Raw genomic sequence first — 15,761 nt, forward strand, 5'->3', positions numbered from 1 at the left:
GTGTCTCTCTTGGTCTTCTGCTCTAGGTTTGTAGTGACCAGATAGGCCCGGTGGCTCCAGCACATTACACGTGCACACTCTTCCTTAGCTCCTGCTAGTGAAGATGTGCCTGGCCAGCAGAATGCCTGGTTGCTCATGTTGGCCAACAAGCTGCATTTTGGCTGCAGCTGATGCTTTTTTACTATTTAAGAATGTGAGTAGATGTTCAGACCATGGTCTGCCCCATAGGGAAAAGATTATTTTTAATTAACGAGTTTGAATACCAATAGGATGCTGCTCTGTACTGGCTTTAGCTGCCATTTAGTTGTTTGCTGTGCTTACACTGCAGAATGTTTTTTTTTGGTTTTATTTTTCACATGCCTCAGGATATTATAAGCTTGTGCACTCTAGGTAGTGCAGTTTCTGAAGCTCATTTTTTGCCTTGATGGCAACGTCTGACCATTTTGCACTAATGAGATGAGCATTATCTCTCTAGTGGTCTCTTGCAGAAAATACAGTGTAATGGGACAGCAAGTCCTGGAGCTATTACTTCCCAGACCAGTTCAAAGCAGTACAGGACATTAGTACAACCTGTCTTTCTACCATGGGGTTATTTAACTTCTGCAGCTTCACTGCCAAAAGCTAGTGATATGTTGGCAGTGATTGACAGGGCTGATGGAAAAAGGACCCTATGAAAGATGACTCCTTCCCACTAACACACTATGGATTATGAAATCCTAGGTATTCTAAATCTGGATGGTTTGCAATGACTTCTCTTACAAATGCAGCCGTCTGGCAACAAATTTCACCAGAGAGGGACAGACTTCCTTGTCTAAATGCTGAAACCGAAGTAGTCTGCTCTGCATCCCTTCAAATCAATCAATGGATGTCTTTGTTGTGAATGTCAGTAGGAACATGACTGAACCCTAAAATGTGTGACTGCAGAGGCTACTTGTAACACAAAACATTTTGCTCTAGAAACAAAACTAAGCTTCCAGTAGGGAATATGTATATGGACCATTTTTTTCAATTGGAACGAGGAGGTTTGAATAGGCAGCTCCTTCCAAGTTAACTTGTTTTTTGCCTTTATTGCATAGTCACTTCTCAAAACAAATAAGAGTGAACCAGAGGGCCCAAACTCAACTCACGTCTTGTAAATTTGCTGTAGTTAGTGGAGTTGCACCAGGGATGAATTGACATACTGCAGCTAATGTAGGGAAGAGCGGAGAGGACTCTGTATGAAGGCAGAGTGCCAAGCAGTGGTAAGAGCTCGACACCGGCCTAGGTCAGAAGAGAACTCTGGTTTCTGTTTCTGTCCTCACTTGAGCAATGAAAGGAATAACCCTGCTTGCCTTAGTGCAGCTGTCACAGCTGCCTTTTGAGTTGACCAGTCATGGCACAGAGGTTTTATCTTCCTCTTGTGCCAGCTACTCCTTCTGCCACTGGACTATTTTTTTCTGGTGGTATTATGTTTCCCCTGCCCCCTGTCCCCCACCCTCCCCAAAGCCAGATGTCTCAAGTCCTATGTTACCCGTGAAGCTGGGTATACTCTTGTACCTCACCCCCAATTGTTGCTGTATTCCTACAAAGGGAGATGGGCCCAGCTGAGTGTTATCCATGTGCTCTTGGCTTTATTGAACCCCAGACGCTTAGGCCAGCTACTAACTAGTTCCAAGTAGGGATTGTGCTGTAACTCCCCTGAATGGCTTCCCTGCAGCCTTTCAATTAGAGGTTCACATGGCCTTTCCTGGGTGCAGGCCTGACATTTCCCACACCTCTACCTTAAGGAGAATAGAGGGTGCTCTGCATGTTTCTAACACTTTTAGGGGCCCTTTTCCCAAACCAACTGCTGTTCCTCTTTGACTTTCCCAAAGGCTCTCCAAACCCATAGCTTCAATCGCCTCCCTGGCATGAGGCTTCTGCTAGAGCAATGATTTGCTGCCTGTCTTAAAAAAGAAGAAAAATAAAACAATCACACTTTTTAGCACCTGTCAATGATTATCTCAAGTGGTGTGAGGCTGTGTATGGTGGATGCTCTACAGTAACAAGCTGGTATAGAAAAAAGTCTGCTATGACTACAGAAGGGGTTTGTTGGTTATCAGCTGGAGCCTTCCATGTGCCAAGGCTATAACAAATGCATAGCAACCCCCAGCTGGAATAGAGCTCTCTTGCTCTGTGGGACTAGTTTTATTTATCAGTTCCTCTGCCCTTTAAATATATATGAGCTAGTCATCAAATCCCATTTGCAGTTTGCCTTTCCTAGGGAGGGAGTGTAGTAATTAATAGTTCTCTTCCATATTCTCTCTAAAGGTTTGGAGGAGAACTCCACTAGCCCTACATCAGATGAGAAAGATCACAATCTCTTTTCAGGACTGTACTGTTGTAGAGATGAGATCTTTCATTCGATCAGCAAGATTTTTGCAAAAAAAACCCCCCACAAAATCTTTTCAGGCATTAACTGCTGCTGTTCCAGAGAGATGGGCTCTTCCAGCCGGAGATGAGGAATCTCGGTAACAGGCAGTGAAGTACAATATAACTGATTAGGATGCAACTGTCCTACTGCTGGGGGAAAAAACAAGATAGTAGAGCAGTTATTACAGAGGGTAGACTGGGGAAGGGAAAGGGAGTGATGGCTTCAAATCTCTCCCTCCCCCTTGAACTATCTGACTGGAGTCTCTTAATGGGAAAAGATCCTGAAAAGAGCTGCTAGCCATCTCCTAAAATTCTCATTCAAGGCCAATTTCTTGCTTTTTTGGTACAATTTTATATTGACAAGGAAGGTTTAAAAAATGACCTCTGCTTGCTGTGGAATGGTCACTAACATGGGCCTTACGCAACAGAGGGGCCTGGGCCCACTGAAGATAACCCCCTCTCCTCCCCTTGGGACCTGGCTTCCCTTCTCCAAGAGGAGGGAAGCCAACAAAAACACCCCCCTATCTATAAACACTGACCTTTTTTTTTCTCTCTTGGGCAGACCAAATGGAGTTTGTGTTGGGCTGATGCCTATGCCAGGAGGCTGCTGCCAGATTGGAGGGAGTAAAGAGAACAGCAGTTGTGACTAAGAGGCGAGAGGGAATTGGCCCGTGTTGGAAGATTAAAAGAATTAAAGCTGCAGATTTTGGCTAATTGCTGATTAAAGGGAGCTGAGGAGGAGTAGTAACTTGCTACAAAATGCTTGAAGGGTGTAAACAGCAAGGAGGGAGGGGAATTAATGGGAAGGGAGGGGTGCACTGAAGGCATTTAATACAGAGGAATGGGATGAAATGAAGGGAAGGAAAAATAATATGTGAGGAAAACTTTCCTGCCAGTGGGATCTGTGAGGCTGCAGAGCCATCTCCCCAGTGAAGCAGACAGTTCTTTATAACTTCAGATAATTAGCATGAGATTGGTCAAATCGCTGCTAAATATCCTGCAGGGAGCAGTCCCCCACTGGCGATCGGCTGGACCAGATGCCTGATTCAGTCTTTCCTGTTGCTCATTTCTATGTGGGCTAAAAGTGCTTGATCTGCAGTTTGGTGTGCAACCCTGCTTCTCCAGCGCGCACACTGAGTCGGCTCCACATCCCCTCCACGACACCAGTTCGATAAATGAAAGTGAGGCTAGCCGTGTGTGTGCTCTCATCTGTATTCCTGAGAAGTCAGGGACCTTAACTTTTGCTGCAAACGCTGAACAGAGATATCTGCTGGGACTTAATGATCCTAGAGTGCCTGCGTGTTGTCATGAATCACAGCTGCTGGGTGGGAGGCTGCAACAGTGCCTGGCATGGTCTTGCTGAGATCTGCAAAATGGATGGGTGCGGATGGTTTTAGTCAGGCCTCAGAGAAGGGAAGGGACAGAAATGCCTTAGGCCAACTGAGGGCGCTGCTGGAAAAGGGGTGGGTTCATTAAACTTGGGTGGTGGTGATGGTGGGTTTGCAACAGGAGGCTTGGCAAAGAGCCTGTTGTGGCTCTGTTGCCCTTTTAAAACCGACTCCAAACGATAGTGACCAAAGCTCGCGGCCATCTGCTGACTGTTCATTTCTTTGATTGTAGCACTGACAATGTGTCCGGTGTTTCTGCTGCATGTGAATCGGAGGAGCTGAAAATATAATGTGACTCATGAGTGACCTCAGAAATCAGTGGGGTTCCACCTAGCGCCCAGCACAACTGTGGCCATCACAATTGTGCGCCTTGTGCGTTATGTGTGTACTTGGACTGGATTGTAATGGACATGAAGATTGAACTCCCCTTCTCAGGTCTTTTCAGAGTGGAGAACTTCGAGTGCAAAAGCTTATATGGTGCATGGGTGCAAAAATGTGTCTGTCCAGGGCCCTCTGGCCATCCCCAATATCTGTGTGTCACACTGGAAATCCAGACTGCACCCTGCCACCTCTGCTACACCCCAAGGGATGTAGGCCTGCTCAAGGAATCTTTTGCCAAAAGATTTTCTTTACACTTCCCACAGTGTTTCTCTGTCCCTTTGGAGCAGTCCTCACAGGGGTACCTCCCTCATGCCAACCCACCCCTGCCTGGAAATGTTTTAAAGAGAAAGGAGAAAAAAGCCTTTCCACATGAGCCATGTGTCCTGAGCAGCCCAGTGAATGGAGCCAAGTGGCTCTGCTGTATGCAACTGCTGCAAATCGCACAGCTAACAGTGCTAGCGTATTTAGTGAAGACAATACTCTGCCACATTCCCATTTTTTTTTTTTTTGATCTCTCAGAAAACTTTTCTGGGATTCAGCCTCTTAACAAGCAAGCTGTCCAGCTGGAAATGCATCTTGGAGGCTCAGAGGAGCTGAACAGAACTGGGGTCGCTCTGCCGCAAGCTGAATCTGCAAAGGGCGGAGAGAAGAGTGTTTTTCCCTGTTGTTCGCTACGCAATCCTAGCAGGCTTAAGGACCTGCAGAAGTCATTACCTTTTGCCTTCTTGTGTCTTAGCCCTAGGATTTAATACATAAGGCAGGCAAAAAAAAAGAGAGGAACCAATTAGTTCACAACATCCCGCCCTCTCAAGGTTGCTGTATTAACATAATAATTATGCCCTAGAGGCTGTGGAGAGAATGCAGTCTTCAAAAAATATACTGGAATTTAACGAGAGATTAATAGTGTAGTGGGTAGTCGTGCCCAGCGCACCATCTGCATGTCAGCCTTTAGAAAGCAACTGCGCTGAGCCATATGTAGGCATGCCTGCCACTACCCCTTCTCTGATGCTGGTCCATGGTTTCATGTTTAAAGACCCACCATCTGGAGGAGAAAAGCCTGCAGGACCCCTCTCCCAGCTGGCACCGAGTTGGTACATCAATACATTTTCCATTACTCTCACTTGAAGTCCTGTTGGATTTCGGTACTAACACTTCATAGTATGTAGAACTGATTTATTATAGTGGTGCCCAGCAGGGCTGCTGGAGCTCAGGTCCCTCAGCATTTGAGGTTATAAACCTTAATTTCCAAGGCTCTGTGATTTGGCTGCTTATAGCTCAGTCATCAAAGCAATTACCATGTCAATCCTCTGCTAGGATTTTACATTTTGAAAGTGTGACCTGTTGTGGGTTCAGGGCCAAAACAACAGCTGGTCCAGTCGTGTCTTGTCAAGGCGAGGAATGCTTCAAATATGTGGTGTTTGGTAGACAAGAAGCAATGGGGTCGTAGGTAAGGCGGCTCACAGCACCCTTAACTTACCCTGTTCTGCTCTGGAGTTGGTGCCTGGGTCTGAGGTCCCTGAAATGCCAGGGCAGAGGACAGGAGGGTATATGAAGGAAATGGGCCAGATTCATCTCTGTGTAACTGCTGATGGCTGCTGCCTCAGGGATGAATTTGGCTCAGCCTCAACCTTTTTCTGCCCTCAATAAAATTACCATTTCTGTGCAATGCGTCCAACTGGAACCTGCAAGGATGTGCATACAAAGCACAGTCCAGTCCAATGCTCCATCAAGCACGTGTTGGGAGGCTGCCAGAGCCTCAGCCCCACGGACCGAAGACCTTGCTTCATCCCTGAGCGGGTGCCTCTGGGATAGTGCATCTGAGGTCTGTCTTGCCACATCCTGCTAGCACACCTCGCCCCTGACCTGGCAGGCCTGCTTCCAAGGATGGCATAAGTGCCTGCGCTCTCTGCCAGTCCCGTTCTCAGCTCCTAGCTGGGGGCAGCCAACAGAGGTGCCAAGAATTTCTTTGGCTTTTGTCAGCTTGAGTCAGATCATTAATATTATCCTAAAATAGCTGTTTTTTTGCTGCCTCTGTAGTTAATCAGCCTCACGTGTAAATTCCTTTCCCTCCCTGAGACGAGTCCTTGCCATGTTTCCCCCCACCAAGTCTGGCTTTCTATGAACCCTGCCGGGCGGGCTAAGTGCACGAGAGGGGCTGTTCACTTTTACAGCAGGGCTGGATTTCCATGCTTTTATTCACATTGTGTGACACCTTTACGTCAGGTGTAGACGCCCTTCTTCATGGGGCCACCTGGGAAGTCCGGTATTACCAAGGCACAATTTGAATTGAGTTGGCAACCTCCAGACCAGAACAAGCTATCCAAACAGCAAGCGCCCCCCACCCTTGGCATGCAGCGGTATGAGAATCATCTCTGCCGTTGGAAGGAACTAATTGCTAGTTCCCTAGTCTGCTACAGGAGATGGTGGAAATACAATGATCATTTGGGATAATGATACTGAGACAATAAGCACACAACACTGGCAACATGCCTCTTCCCCCGTGATCCCAGCCTGCTGGCACCAGGACTGATGCAGGAGAGCCTCTGCGAGCTCTCTGCTGACGAGCGGCGCTCTAAGTATGAGTCTACATTGATTGTTCGTGGAACCACATCAGCACGCTTGGCCCCGCAGGCGCCTCTGCTCCCGTTTGCCTGGGAAACTGTTCAGCCTAGACGATGGAGGGCAAAGGGATTTCTCACACCTGCTCAGCACTTCACCAAACAGAGCAGGATGGTCTCAATGGCGCTGGAACCGGGGCAGATGAGTGAGGACGCAGCAGCGGCCGTACCTGTGTGGAGTGTGATCTACCAAGTCCAGCGCCCAACAGGCCTCAAGCTACGCACGTCCTGGCGCACTGAGCAAAGACGGTCCCATGCTCAGAACAGGTTCGGTAGGATTTGGAGAGGTCCCCTGGCCTGGTGTTGGTGCCCTTTGTGACTTCCCTACCCCAGACGGGTGTGGGGAGGGTAGTTAAAAACACAGCAAGGTGCCCATGATGGCTCCATGTGAGAGGGGAAGGCAGCAGTAATACATTTCCCTTAGCCATCTGCATAGCTGATTTATGAGTTTAATTGTCTGCAGAATCATATTTAAAAAGCACCGGTCTCAGGCTGGAGGTGCCCTGCATTGCAGGTAAGTTATCAACACACGTGCACAGAGACCCACAGGTCAATACATGCACACACACAAATAGACGTGCACACACAGTGCACAGGTAGGCTATCAACACCAGGCCAGCAATAAGCAGGGGGCAGGTCCAAGCCAGAAGGTCCTCCATCCACACAAACCCTCCTCCTCCTCCAAACCCTGCTCCTCCTCCTCATCCTCACCGCGTGCAGGGCTGGGGAACGAGGTGGGGCAGACCGCAGCGGCGCTCAGCCTTGCTCGATTTGTTGGACTCGAGGCCCCTGCATTAGGCGCGAGGCCACTCTTGGAAAATACCAGCTCCTCACTCGTTTTATTTGGGGTCAGGAAGGAATTGCCCCCCCAGGCAGAGGGGTGGGGGGGGTGCCTTCCTCCATAGCAGGGCTCTCCTGAGCGAGTGTTGACAAGGTTTTATAGCGGGCTCCCCTGCTTTACCCGTGGCGGGCTGAGCTGGGGGTGATGGTCCGGGATGGCTTGGCCTCTGGAGGTGCTCCCGGCCCCGCGTCTCCCCCACGCCGGCTCTGGGGGGAGCCGGAGGTGGGTTTTGTGTGTTGCCAAGACCCCAGAAAGGCCACGACAGCGCCGGAGGCTTTTAAGGCGGTGGGGAGAGCCCGCGTGGACCCGCCCCGCCCGGCGCGGCCCGGGGCGGCGGAGGCGGAGCTGGGGCCCGGGCTGGAGCCGCGGTGGAGCGCGGTGAGTGCGGGGCGGCGGCGGCGGCGGCGGCATCCCCGGCGGGCGCGGGGCAGAGGGCGGCGCGGCCCGGGCGGCTGCGGAGGAGCCTCCCCGCGGGCACCGCCCGGCCCCGGCCCGGCCCGGCCCGACCCTGCCCGCGTCCCGCCGCCCGGCCTGCGCGGCACCGACCCCACCCGACCCGAGCGGGGCGCGGCTGGGCGGGGCGGGGGTGCGCACGTGGATGTACGTGTCTTCGCGTGTGCACATGGGTGTCCGCGTGTGCGCCTGTGCGTGCACCCGCGTATCCCTGCGTGCACATGGATCTCGGTGCGCGCGCGCGAATGTGCAAGCGCGTGTGCGCGTGTATTCGTGTGTGCGTGCACGAATTGACCCGTGGGTCTCTAGGTGCACGCGTGTTGTGCGTTTGCACGCATAGGTGTGTGCACGTCTATTTGTGTGTGTGCGTGTGCATGTATTGACATGTGGGTCTCTATGTGCATGCGTGTATTTGTGTGTGCACGCGTGTAGTTGTGTGCTTGTGTGTCTGCATGTATGTATTTACCCACGGGTCTCTGTGTATGTGTGTGTATTCGTGTGTGCACATGTAGTTGTGCGTTTGTGTGTGCACATATGTGTGTATGCCTGTATTTGTGGGTGCATGCATGTATTTACCCATGGGTCTCTGTGTATGTGTGTGTATTTGTGCGTGCACATGTAGTTGTGCGTTTGTGTGTGCACATGTGTGTGTGTGCCTGTATTTGTGGGTGCATGCATGTATTTACCCACGGGTCTCTATGTGCATGTGTGTATTTGTGTGTGCACGCGTGTAGTGTGTTTGAATACACACATGTATGTGTGTCCATGTATATATTTGCCCATGGGTCTCTATGTGCATGTGTGTATTCATGTGTGCACATGTATTTCTGTGTGTGTGCGTGTAGTTGTGCAGTTGTGTGTATTCGTGAGTGTGCTTGTATTTACCTGTGGGTCTCTATGTGCATGCATGTATTCGTGTGCACACGTATTTCTGGACGTGCATGTGTGTGCACATATTTGTGTGCACACATATATTTGCATGTGTGTACATGTATTTATGTGCATGGATGTGCTTGTATTCATGTGCATGTATTGTGTCCATCTGTGTGTGTGTACTTGCGTGTGTGCGCATGTATGTACACGTATTTGTGTGCATGTCTGCTTATGTGTGGGTGTATCTGCATGCGTGTATGTGCATGTAGTGTGACTGCATGTTTTCGTGCATGTAGCTGTGCATGCGTGTACATGTATTTGTATGTATGCAAATGTGTGTGTGCATGCGTGTGTGCACACATGTTTGGCCGTGTGTGTGCACGCATGCGTGCACGTGCAGTGTCTGGCACACCCAGGCTTGAATGCGGGGTCAGGGGGTTCAGGACTCCTGTGATGTTCCAAGCAATGAACTAGGAGCAATTTGGGAGGCATCAAATAGGTGCACACGGTCCCTTTGGTGTAACACTGCTGTCACACAGCTCTTGTAACAGCTCTGGGCCTCTGTACTCAAGCTCCTTGGGGTGCTGTGACAAGGTTTCTTTGAATAATTGTGATATCTTTTATTAGACCAACTACATAGCTGGAAAAATTGTTCTTTGTGAGCTTTTGGGTGTTGTGCTTGTTTCTACCAGTGATTCTCAACCAGGAGGATGCAGCAGCCAGCAGTGCCTTGAGAGTCTTCAAAGTGTTTGCACCGTTAGGCGGGCAAACATGGTTCCCATGATAAACCCAGAGATTTCCAAGAGGACCCCATGTTGCCAAACCGTTCTGAGCTCTTGGGGCCTTTCTCGGGTCTTGGCAACCGAAAGAAAAAACTGCTTTTATTTTTCCGTAGTCAAAAAAAGGAGTGAAAAGTAAGAGCTGGCATTTTGCAAAGTGGGCCTCGCATCTAAGGAGGGGCGCCTTGAATCTGAAAAGGTTGAGAACCACTGGTTTACGCAGACCCAAAGGCAGGCAAACGAAGATGTCGATGTTTGCCACTGCAATGTTTTGGTCCAGCAATGTTTTGCCAGAATGATTTATCAGTTATATAACAATAATAATAAACTCCCCCTCCCAACAATGTCCTGAGTTTAAAGCAGAAACCACTGGAGATGCTTATTCAATTATGTTGGACTGCAAGGTGGCTATCCCACCTGTAACAGAGCGTATTTCTGTAGCTAATAGACTTGCTGTGACCAGTTAGGGAGAAGTCATTCTGTTTAACTCTCTCAAATAAATACCCAAGGAAACAAATGCCTGGTGCACAACCGATCTTACTGTACTCCAAGCCCACACGCTTCTGAGTTCTTCCAGTAATAAATAACGCAGAGCATGCTCCAGGCTTTGGCGCTGCTGGATTTGAAAAGACGCTGGCTTTTATTTAAGTGTGAACTTCCTCCCACCCTCCCGCTCTCACCCTCTTTGATCACAGAGGCAGTAGAATAATGAATATCGTTGAATGAATAATCATTTCCATGGCAGCGGCTTGCAATATGGTGAACAGAAGGTGTATAAACTCTGAGCACAGACTGAAAAAGCTAGTTCTGAAAACCCGGGACTTAATATCCTTTGTGGCATTGTGTGTCTATTGCTGTTGCCGTGTTGTAAGAGTACCCAAGATAGTTAGTGATTACACTGCAATATTGTACTGCAGTCGCTCGCTGCCTGGTTAACGGAGAGCTGCCTGGGACATGGACGTATACCCCAGGAGAGAAACGTAGCGGGTTTAGGAGCGAGGCTGCATTCAAAGGCTGGCCCAGTGCTGAATTTCCCCTTCAGGCACATTATTTGGATGCTTCGTTTGTGCACAGATCATTTGTTAGTGCTCACATTTAGCTAGATGGAACGGCTTTGCGCCTCCCCGCCCTTTTACCATTTCACACCAGCCTGCCCCAGAGACCTTTCCAGGGGGCTTGGAAATACCACTATGTTCCAGCAAATGCCACCGCCCTTTTTATTTATTGATGTGGGGGTAAAGGCAGTAATTAGGGAGAGAAATTGAGTTGTCTGCACAGTTTTAATGACTTTTATCCTCTCCCTCATGTGATCGCAGCTTCTCCTTGAGCGTTCTGTGTAGCACAGGCAGGGCTGGGTTTTAAATAGATTTGAATCCTGTTAGCATCACTTTTTTAAGCTGCAGATCTTTGTCTTAAAATGCCACGGCGGCACGGAGGAGGCTGGGAACGATGCTGTGGCCTATGGGAGCTCCTGGGGGTCTGGGCTTGTGTCAGGGCCCCTTGGTGCTGGTGCATGCATGCACCCTTTGCAAGAGGCGCTGCGCTGCAAGGAGCTTGTCTTTGCACAAGACAGAACAGACAAAGGAATATTGCTGGTAGTGGTTCCCCAGTGAGGCACAAAGGAGCGGACTTGCCCAAGGCTATATTCTTGTGTCTCCGAGCAAAACGGGGATTGAATCTGAGAGTCTCAGTCAGTGCTTGAACCACAGGCTTCCTCTTGGCCTTACAAGGTCCCCTGAGCGCAGTCTGCCTGAGGCCCTCTGCCCCCTCCTTCAAGAACACCTAGGAGCAAAAAAGACCCTTGCCAGAGTCTGCTCCTGGCTGCAATGGTGTAAATCCAGAGCAACGTCTTGGAAGTCGGTGGGGTCATAACACCACTGGGAGAGAGAGAAGCTCTTGTCCCTCCCTCCTTTTGTCTCCTGTATTGCCATCAGCCTGCTGTTGCCCAGACAGGTGATGTGTTGCTGAAGGGTTCCTCTGTGTTTTGAAACTTTGCTGCCTTAATGAGCTTGTTTGTGGAAGGTTTGATAATAGAGAATTATTTATTTTAGGAAGGTCTGCTGTAGGGAATACGTCCCTGGACAATTGACGGTAAGGCAGCCTTTCCCCGATAGAGGAGCAAAGCGTGTGTGTAATATAATCTTGTGCCTGCCTACCCCTCACCTCTGTTACTTATAAATATGCACACATGCTTTGCGGGGTTACCGAACAGTTTCTGCTGCCTTAGTGCTGATGATTTCTCTCGCTGGGCACTGATATTTGAGTAAGGGCATGCCTAGGCAGGATTTGAGATGCGAGGTAGGAGAGAAGACGGGAAGCAGAAATAAACCAGTGCATCCGTACAGATCATTAACACACAGAGCTTTTCTGGATTATGAGACAGCATGGCTGATTCTTCCTGCCCTAGTCCCAGCAGCCTCCCAGCCCCCATTGGTGGGCTTCTTGGTCTCAGCTCCCAAATTTAGCCTTTTTTAAAAAAAAAACCTCTGGCTGGCTAGAGTCCCACCCTTCCAGCTGCAAACAATTGGGAGGCTGAGAGCATTGTGGCAACAACAACAAAAAAGCCTGGCAAGAATTTTGGGTCCCCAAATGAATAATGCCCCTGGTCTCCTGAGCTGAGCAGTTATCCCTTGAGATGTGTTTGCAGCTCGGCCGCTGATTGTCTGTCTGGTCCTAGGGTAGACTGAGTGGGGCCAGATTTTTGAAGGTATTCTCCTGGTCTCCCTTTCCCCTCTGCAAACAATGAATGGATCCTCAGAAGAGCCTGGTGAGAAACGGGTGGGCAAATTGCACCTTCCTGTCTCAAATTGGCGCTACCCAGAATGGCGGTCCATAAAATCAGGTGCCCTGGCTGAACCCATGGGCTCTGGTGTCTTGCCTGTGGTCATGTAGCATGCCATAGGCCCCACAATATTCCTTGTTCTGGGCTCTAAATCCATGCTGCTGGGCTGTTTCTCCCTTGATCAGTTCTCCTCCTCCCCCACCTGAATCTGGGAAGCAGCAAACCTAAAAGAAATGGAGTCTCATGAAATGAGGTGTTTTTTTTGATGGTGCTCAGATGTCCCTGTTTATAGGACCTGGTACTTTGCAGGGTTTGGTTGCTTGCCCCTGTGAAGGCGAGTGCCTGCGGACTAGCCCGGGGTGCACGCAGCTGCAGCAGACAGCCGAGCAGTTCATTCTTGGGTTGGCTACTTCCTGGGCCATGTCTACACGTTCATTAATGCGCTTTAGGTAATGTGCATTAAATCTAGGACTGTATCTCCATTGTGAAGTACTAGAAAAATGTGCACTATTTGAATGCGCATTAGTGAAAGAGCCCTTTTTTTGTGTGATGCTTTAATGCGCATTAAAGCTCGTGTAGATGCGCCCCCTGTGAACTAAACTGTGAGTCCCCCAGATATGAATGGTCTGGGTTCTGCTCTGCTGTGTGAGCACCATGCCTAGTACTGTTATAGGAGGTGACTTGATGATTTCTCCCCATCTCAGTGTACCCCTTGTGCAAATGCTCTAGGTAAATAGCTCTAGGTGTTGGCTGCAAAAGAGGGGACCTCTCTGACCAGCTGGTTGTTACAGGGTATCTTGGGTGCCATTCACTTGGTTATCACCAAGATGCCCTACATTTTAAAATGAAATGCTTATCAAGGGAAGAAGCTGGTGCCTAGGTTTCTGAATGGCTCCAGTGGAGGAAGTGTCCCTTTTGCTGTTTTAAAAATGATGAGATTAATATATTGCACTGGATTACTTGATCTCTTTGGAGATAGGCAGCATGTGTAGGAAAGGTTGCCAAATGGGATGTGTATTTATTTTCTGTGTTGCATCCAGATAAAGGAGTGTTTTCGCACCCATCCAGGTGCAGCCTGACTATGGGCAGACCCCTGTCTAATACTTCAAGAAGGAGCATTTACCTCCTCTGAGATAAGGAAAATAATGATTTACAAAGAGCGGTCGGCAATGAAAACACATTTTGTTTCTTGCAGGTTCCTGCCACCCTCGCTTGGAAACTCAGCATAAAATTCCCCCAGGGGAGAGAGAGAGCAAATAAATGCCATCGACTTATCTACAACATTCGCTGGAAGTTGCTTTTCTGTTAATTAATACCTGATGGGGAAACATGCCCAGAGAAACACAGTCTCAGGAACCCAGGAAAGGGAATATGTCTTGTAAAAAGAAGCTGCAGCGCTGGAAGCAATAACTACCATTAAGCAAGAGACTTTACATAAAGGCAGCAAACTCCCAGTAACAATAGCAAGCCCAGTTATGGACAGGGCACTTTATCTGCGGACCGGTGCTGCTTCCCAGTGAAAGGCAGGCAGGAGACAGCGGACTGACCCCGCATAGGCCACGCGGGTGCGATCCACGGACCCCGGCAGCTTCTTGCATCTCTAGATTTTATGAATCTAACATAAATGACTTTGGCGAGGGGAAGGGAGGCGTGGTAAAGACTGAATCTCCCTTCCACGCTGAGATCTAAGTTGGGAAGAAACGGCCTTTTCTTTAGCCCCCAGGGGGAGAAAAATCAACACACCGTGCAAAAAAAAAAAAAAAAGAAGTAACAGCAGCAGCGGAGCTGTTTTGAATGAAAAGGTTATTGGTCTCATTTAACGGGATTGATCTAAAAAGCCAGGGAAGAGACAAAAAAAAAGGGAGGTATTGGCCTGCTGCTGCCTGACTGGCAGATTCTAGTTAACACCTTATCAGCAGGGCCGCAGACAAATCCGCGCCTGCTGAAGCTACACAGGGAAAGAAAGGAGGGGAGGGTGTTTCTGTAACCAGGGACGACAGCAGCAACAGTCCACGGAGCTACAGGGAGGATAGAGAGGGAGGGAGACAGGCGCAGACAGCTCCTGCACAATAACCTTCCTTTCCAGCCGGCGCACGGGAGAGGGAAGGGCGGAAAAATAAATCAACCTGCAGTGGGGTTTTTTTTTTTTATGATTGTTCCCATTGAGAGAGACCGCGATTTAAACGAAAGCACAGCGCTGATCGCGGCCGAGCCAGGCAGCCGTCTCCCCGAGCGGGATATAGCAGCTCTTTTCTTTGGTGGTTGTTCATTTGAAGAGTGGGCGCCGATCCTCCAGGACTGAGATCCCAGCTTCCAGCAAGGCACTGAAACAGCAGCAGATCTCCCCTGCTCATCCTGACCCTGCTGCTGCTGTTGAAAGGAAAAGAAAAGGGGTGGGGGGGAAAAAGAGCCTTGTTCTTTGCCGAGGAGGGAGGAAGGAAGAAGAGAAAGCTGGAAGAAGCATCCGAGGGTATCGGTGGCGGTGTGGCTATTTATTTATTTATTTGTGAAGTCAAAGCGAGCGCCCTGATGACTCCTCAGTGAAACAGGGGGAGTTTGCAGGGCGATACAGCAATTTATGCACTGATTAGTCTGGAGAGAAAGCGGCTGGGCCATAATGGGGAAATCCAACAGCAAGTTGAAGCCTGAAGTTGTGGAAGAGCTGACCAGGAAAACATACTGTGAGTATTAAAGAAAAAAAACCCTACACACACGCACACCCCGCCACCCCACCCCACCCCCCAATCCAACCCCTTTCCCCTCTTCTGCAAAGATGTGCTACGCTGCTGTGGGATGAGGGCGATGGCTGGAGTACATCCCAAACCTCATCAGAAGACACCTCTGCTCGTCGCGATGGGGTCCAGCTGTGTGCATCTGGGGGCTGCACATGTGCGATTTATGCCATGTGAATGTGTGTGCTTGGGAGGGCACAGGGGTGGAGCAGGGAAATGTGTCCCTTGGTGCCATTTGCAGGATGCGCTGCATTCGTAACAAAAAAACAAAAGGCAGGTATTCCGGGGGGGGCAATTGCAAGGGGGAAAATGCTTCCACTAATTATTCTGGGCGACTAGCCCACCGCTGCTGTGAGAGGCACTAGACAGACAGGTATCTTTTTTTTTTTTTCTCAAGGAGCTCATGGTGGTGATTCAGACATCACAATGCACTGAAGTGCTGGCAAGGAGAGTAAAACACCCCCATCCCTGCAAATCTCTTCCACGCTCTGTGTGTGTATGCGAGTGAGAGAGAGGGAGAAAT

General features: G+C 49.5%; 1 protein-coding gene across 1 annotated transcript in view; it reads left to right on the forward strand.

Moving 5' to 3' along the window:
- The first annotated feature begins 7,926 nt into the window (after nucleotides 1–7,926).
- The window catches only part of NCS1 (neuronal calcium sensor 1), a 78,820-nt gene continuing 70,985 nt past the window's right edge, over nucleotides 7,927–15,761 (forward strand). The window contains exons 1-2 of the mRNA XM_059715622.1: nucleotides 7,927–7,997; nucleotides 13,702–15,187. Coding sequence (XP_059571605.1) covers nucleotides 15,124–15,187 — 64 coding nt within the window. The 5' untranslated portion in view covers nucleotides 7,927–7,997; nucleotides 13,702–15,123. The remainder of the gene's footprint in view (nucleotides 7,998–13,701; nucleotides 15,188–15,761) is intronic.

Source organism: Alligator mississippiensis, chromosome 12 (genome assembly GCF_030867095.1).
Source record: "Alligator mississippiensis isolate rAllMis1 chromosome 12, rAllMis1, whole genome shotgun sequence".
Taxonomy (NCBI): Eukaryota; Metazoa; Chordata; order Crocodylia; family Alligatoridae; genus Alligator; species Alligator mississippiensis.